Source organism: Salvelinus alpinus, chromosome 20 (genome assembly GCF_045679555.1).
Source record: "Salvelinus alpinus chromosome 20, SLU_Salpinus.1, whole genome shotgun sequence".
Classification (NCBI taxonomy): Eukaryota; Metazoa; Chordata; class Actinopteri; order Salmoniformes; family Salmonidae; genus Salvelinus; species Salvelinus alpinus.
In genome coordinates this window covers 52,757,510-52,763,722 of record NC_092105.1, presented here as the reverse complement: position 1 = coordinate 52,763,722, position 6,213 = coordinate 52,757,510, and the positions used below count along the sequence as shown (strand labels likewise).

General features: G+C 42.7%; 1 protein-coding gene across 1 annotated transcript; it reads left to right on the top strand.

Annotated features, from left to right (window-relative positions):
- The first annotated feature begins 580 nt into the window (after positions 1 to 580).
- LOC139547068 (zinc finger protein ZIC 5-like) lies at positions 581 to 5,916 on the top strand. The gene is made up of 2 exons (XM_071356127.1): positions 581 to 1,811; positions 3,539 to 5,916. Exons 1-2 carry the CDS (start codon positions 752 to 754, stop codon positions 3,976 to 3,978), a joined length of 1,500 nt encoding a protein of 499 aa, XP_071212228.1. The 5' UTR covers positions 581 to 751; the 3' UTR covers positions 3,979 to 5,916.
- The last annotated feature ends 297 nt before the right edge of the window (positions 5,917 to 6,213 follow it).

The following is a 6,213-nucleotide window of genomic DNA, read 5'->3' as shown; positions in this document are numbered from 1 at the left end:
TACATAAATAAATACAAATACTAGACACTGAATTTGAATCACTACTTTGAAGTGTTGTGGACAATGCGCAATTTCAAGCTTCCCCTATGGGCGTTAGTCTCGAGTACAAAATAAGTTGTTTCAGACCATGGCTTTAAATGTATTTGATTGGCTAATTATCTCCATTATTATTTATTTGTATTCATTTAATTTGACCTGAATAAAAGTCCATGTACTTGAGTTATGCTGAAAAAATATGTGTTTTCTACACTGGGGCTACGCCAATCACTGGAAAAGAAAACGAAGAGATGAACGTCTGTATAGCCTACTGTATCCGTCCTACATTGTATCCACATGCGCCAGCCCCCAGTAAACACCGAGGGCATAAACATATTTACTGGTAACTTCGTGAGTAGGCCTACAACATTTTGGAGTCAACAGCGATAAAGAGAGCGAGGGGGCGGAACCCCGCTGAGCCCCTGCGCTGAACGACAGCCAATCGCTTCGTTCTCTTAACTGCCAGTCACCTAAATCCGTCCAATACCCGCAGTGCCATTTCTAAACTGTATTCCCTACTGCGTCCTCCAACTGTTGTATGTTCTGCCAATCGCTTGAGGACATAGTGGGAAAAGGAACAAGCAGAGTTAGAGGCAGGACAAAATAAGTTATATAGACCGCTTATATACATATATTTTAATGTTTTAGAAAATCGCGGTGGTGGGGGGAGAAACAATAGTGGTGAGAGTGGATGGATTTGACAGTGTAGTTAGTAATGGAGTCCCCTTTGAGCAAGAGGAATCCGGCGATAAGATTAGCGGATTTGGCAGCGACTCAACCTCTTCCTCATCAGAATATGACAGGCTTCCCGGGGCTAGGGGTACATCACCCTCACTCCCACCATGCTCACCACCACCCTGGAGAGATGGGCAACGACCCCGGAGTGGCACTCACTCCATTTGGACCCGAGCACATGGCACAGACAAATGCTCTCAAACTTAGCCCCTCTCAGCACATTCAGAGCTATCCTGAAGCCCAGACCATCGCAGTGGCAGCAGCATCCTTCACTTCTACTCAGACCACAGTTGGTTACCCCGTGGCTCCTCACCCAGGCTACTCTAACAGCAGGGACTACATCCTCAGGAGAGAACTCTCAGCCTCGGCTATGCATGCACTTGGCGACCAGCATAGTTCAGCCTCCTCCCCTCATCACCATGGCATGTTCATCTCCCCAACAGGTGCTTATGGGCACGCCGAGACTTGTGCCCTTCCACTTTTCTCTGGACTCCACGACCAGGCAGCACCAGGTGCCCACCATCACCATCACCATGCCCTCAACGGGCAGATGCGTTTGGGTCTACCGGGGGACATCTACGGCAGGCCAGAGCACTTCGTCCACAGGCCCGAGCACTATGGACCCTCTTCTATCCACAGCTACAACTCCATGAACCTCAATGTGAACATCGCTTCTGCTCCTCACGGAGCCACGGGGGCGTTTTTGAGATACATGAGGCAGCCCATCAAGCAAGAGTTAATCTGCAAATGGATTGATCAAGAGCAAACTTCAAAGAAGCCCTGCTCCAAAACTTACAGCACCATGCACGAGCTGGTCAACCATGTCACGGTGGAGCACGTCGGGGGACCGGAGCAGAGCAGTCACGTCTGCTTCTGGGAGGAATGTCCACGCGAGGGGAAAGCTTTTAAGGCGAAGTACAAACTAATAAACCACATCCGAGTTCACACGGGAGAGAAACCCTTCCCTTGTCCTTTCCCCGGCTGTGGGAAAGTGTTCGCTCGCTCTGAGAATCTAAAGATTCATAAAAGGACACACACAGGTCAGTGAAAGTGCGCCCGGATTATTTTAGAGCTGCATCAAAAAACAGAAATAGATATCTTTGATCGTAGTAGCCTAGAAGCTTTGACACTGTTAAAGAAACTGTTCGTTGTAGACAACAAATGTGTATTGTGAAAAGTTTTCATTTTAACTGCTGGCGGGCATCTGGTGACCATGCGTAAAAGTAACGGGAACGAGATTTAATCGAATACAACTAACTATTCATACAGTCGAGCCAAGGCGTCGCCTGATTTGATGTACAGTTTCTGAAACATACGCTTGTTAGACATTGAACCTCGACGTGGGTGGTTATGCCATATGGTTTGTGAAACTTGCTTACGCATTTCCAAGTGAGTGAATTCCAGGTGTAGTCCGTAGAAGACGTTTACGCCTTTATGGCTCATGTTACTGCTATGTTGATTTATCGAATCGTCGCAGCAGAAACAACCATCAGTTCAATCTCTATGTACTGATTTTATACGTTACTATATCGAGCTCCGGGTGAAAATTAAACCATATATTTTTGGTTGATGTTATAACAGTTTTAGACTGTGTTATAGGCTGATGATAACCACATCGAAACTTGACTCACAATAATTTCACCCTGAAGATAAACAACAAAGCGAAAACGGGCCACTGGGGCTTGCTTTGCTTCCAAATTGATATACAGTAGCCTAGAAATTGCCATTAAAGGCCATCAACAGCAATGGCGTTAATGCAAGACAGTCTAAACACTTGTAGTGTGATGCAATACAGTATGCAGTGCCGTGCGTGCTATGTTACCGAATAGCCTGCAAAGCAGACCAACTTTCCAACTTATAACCCACACGACTACTTATTCAAGATGAAGCCGGTGTGTCATTAAGGGCCGGCCTGTTTGGAAAGCAAATGGCTCCCAAGACTGGTGTGTGCCCAGAGGGAAGGGGATGCTCCAACACACCATGTCCATGCTTTGAAAGCATGAGATCTTGATAGCCTGGTGTATGTTTTTATATTTTTGAATTGTCCATTTTACAATCATAAAATCATTTTACAATACAAGCATTACAACATATAGGATGATCTTTATAAAAAAAAAATACATACATTTAGGCCTACCAATGCACTTGTTTCCTCATTACTGTATATAGGCTACACATTTCCCCCACGCGTTCACGCAGAATAGCCCACGGGCCACCCTATGTTTCGTGTAAATGAGTCAGTCAGGAACATGCCTAGTACATGTGGGAGAGGAGTGGCGGCGGGTGTAGATGTATAATAGATATGGTATGTCGGACAGGAAGCCCTTGCGGCAGAATAGGCTGCCACACCGACCATTTATGGAGTAATTAGTGCCGGAAGTGGTATGTTACCAGGCAGTTAAGCGATGGATTCAATTATAGTCCTAGTTTGGGTAGAGCATGTGGACGTCCATGTTGAATAAGTGGAAAAATCCATAATAGTTTGTATAGGCCAAATGAAAAGGAATTGACATTGCTGTTTGCTGGGAATATATTGTATGCTATGGATTTGATGTCATACAAATGGTTAATGGTCCAAACCATTTGGTAACTTTATTATTCTCCTTGGACTTTGACAAAATGTTTTTTATAAAGGCCAATATAAAATGTCTTCATCGTGTTTTTGAAACACAAAGTGCACATTATGTTATGGTACATGCACCCTTTCCGGAGAGTTATTGGATATGAGTAGCCTAATGATAAATGTCTCCATCTCCATCTCTTCCAGGAGAGAAGCCTTTCAAGTGCGAGTTTGACGGCTGCGACAGGAAATTCGCCAACAGCAGTGACCGGAAGAAGCACTCCCACGTCCACACGAGTGACAAGCCTTACTACTGCAAAGTCCGAGGCTGTGACAAGTCCTACACGCACCCCAGTTCGTTGCGGAAGCACATGAAAGTCCATTGCAAGTCGCCTCCGCCCCCTTCCGCCAACGCTTCGTACCATTCCTCTACAAACCTTCTCAGCGCGCCCCTTTCGCCCGCCTCCGAACCGCACAGGAACCGGTCAGCAAATCTCTCGCCTCAGGTTACCAACCTTAATGAGTGGTACGTGTGCCAGGGGAGCGGGGGACCCAACCATCTCCACACCCCATCCAGCAATGTGCCAACAACGGACTCGGAAGAGGAGGACACTTTCAGAAATTCAGACCCAAGGACAATGCTCTAATGTTTACAAACAGAAGAAAAATAATTCCCCAAATTGTCTCTCAAATGTGTATATGTGTAGTAGCCTAACGCTTCGAACACACCGACAGTGTCTTTGCTTAAAATAAGACGCAGCATCATCTGGATACGTATGCAACAACAGTTCAACAATCACCTTCTGCTACCATTACTGTCAAGCTAGAACGCATACAGTTTGACCCATACGTTCGACAAATCCACGTATGCACCACACCGAACGCACTGCAACTGCCTCTGCGACGCAATGCTTAAAGCAAACGCAGCGTTTCATTGGAAATGAATGTAACTCTGTTGTACCAAAATGCAATGACACTGTCAGTGTGATCGAAGCGTAAGACCTAATAAGTGCATGAGGACTGTACTGGCTGTAAGCATATCAATTGGACTTTGTGAAGCAAGAAATAAGCGCTGCGGATGTCAGATGATGAATAACAACAACTGCCTTTAAAACGTGCCCTCTTTGTTTCCTTTCTAAAGAGCTGAATGTATCAACATATCAACAAGTCTCAACATAGAGAAGCTACAATCACCAGTATTATTTGAGAAATGGAAATAATATATTAAGAGGACCAAGAGAAGCCTGAATGTAGGCTACTGGAAACATAAATACAATGTCATTCGTAAGGATAAAAGCCTTTGGACAAACACCCACATAGCCTACATATGCGGGATACATTTACATGCATGCATCTTTTAACATGATTAAGTCATACGTGCTTAGTTATGCTTACATTGACATTGTCCATATGGTCGCACACCCTCGAAGTGTAACATGTCTTATTCGTCAAATGTCTAATCTCAGACAGAAGGGAGAAAACAGACGTCGTGGCTCACGCAAACTACACGAGCCTTGAACACTAAACATCCCGAAATGGTGTAGTTGCATTTCCTTTATCTTCTGAATACCTCACAGTAGACGCGAGAACTAATGTAAACATCCAATTGAATTTCGAACACCTGCAGAGAGCGAGAGACATGTCGCACACACATGACCCAATTAAGTCATAAATAGGAATCAAAATAATAATGGCTAACAGCTAAGTGTCTTAAAGGGTTCATACGTAGTTTTGATATTAATACAATGACTAAGTTAGGATATCTATTTTTTGTCCTAGGCTATTTAAGAAGTATTTAAGACTATATTTGATGCAAAAAAAAAAATTACACCAGTGTTTTTCACTCGTTAAAGAGTAGCCTACGAATAAGTCCTTCGAGACCATAAATATGTACACTGACAGATTTTGTCCCTAACGGTCAGATTTGTATATAATTGTATTAATGCTCGTGATTGTTGTTCTTAGTCTTAATTACGAAGAATGTTGTTTTGTACATTGTAATTTATTTGCTGGTATTAATGTTGTACTGGATTTACAGAGACACCAAAGAATAATAATATACATTTTGGTGAATAAGTAGTAGCTTACTGATGCTTTTGATCTTGTTCTGTAAAAGAAAAAGTATTATTCTTTACTTGAATATAGGCAGTGTAAAGTATTATTCTTTACTTGAATATAGGCAGTGTAAAGTATTATTCTTTACTTGAATATAGGCAGTGTAAAGCATTATTCTTTACTTGAATATAGGCAGTGTAAAGCATTATTCTTTACTTGAATATAGGCAGTGTAAAGTATTATTCTTTACTTGAATATAGGCAGTGTAAAGTATTATTCTTTACTTGAATATAGGCAGTGTAAAGCATTATTCTTTACTTGAATATAGGCAGTGTAATGTGAAACGTCCCTTCTCTCGCATGCCCTTTGCAGTGACTGTGTTTTTCTCTATGAGGTGCGTCGTGCCGTTGGTTATGTTGGATAAAAAGTGTTGATGAAACAGCTATGATTGTGCAGACCCTTGATGTTCGTGGTCCAATTGACAGTATAAATTCAAGCTAAAGCTGAATAAACACACAGGGCCGAGATAATAGGTGTTTTTTGGTTTACATAACTTTATTGTTTCTTCGTGGGATTCAGGAGGCCTGCCAGTGCCGGATGACATTCTTTAAACAAGAAGATGTGTAATGTACTTGTTTACATGCAGTAAATGCAACTGCTGGTAAAATCAGTTGTTTTATTTTTTTTATTTAACCTTTATTTAACTAGGCAAGTCAGTTAAGAACACATTTTTATTTACAATGTCGGCTAAGGAACAGAGGGTTAACTGCCTTGTTCAGGGGCAGAACGACAGATTTTTACCTTGTCAGCCCGGGGATTCGATTTAG

Bases quoted from the DNA above. Each gene is read 5' to 3' on its own strand.
- LOC139547068 (XM_071356127.1), top strand. From the start codon at position 752: ATGGAGTCCCCTTTGAGCAAGAGGAATCCGGCGATAAGATTAGCGGAT. The intron at 1,812-3,538 runs GTCAGTGAAAGT...CATCTCTTCCAG, and splicing joins TCATAAAAGGACACACACAG to GAGAGAAGCCTTTCAAGTGC.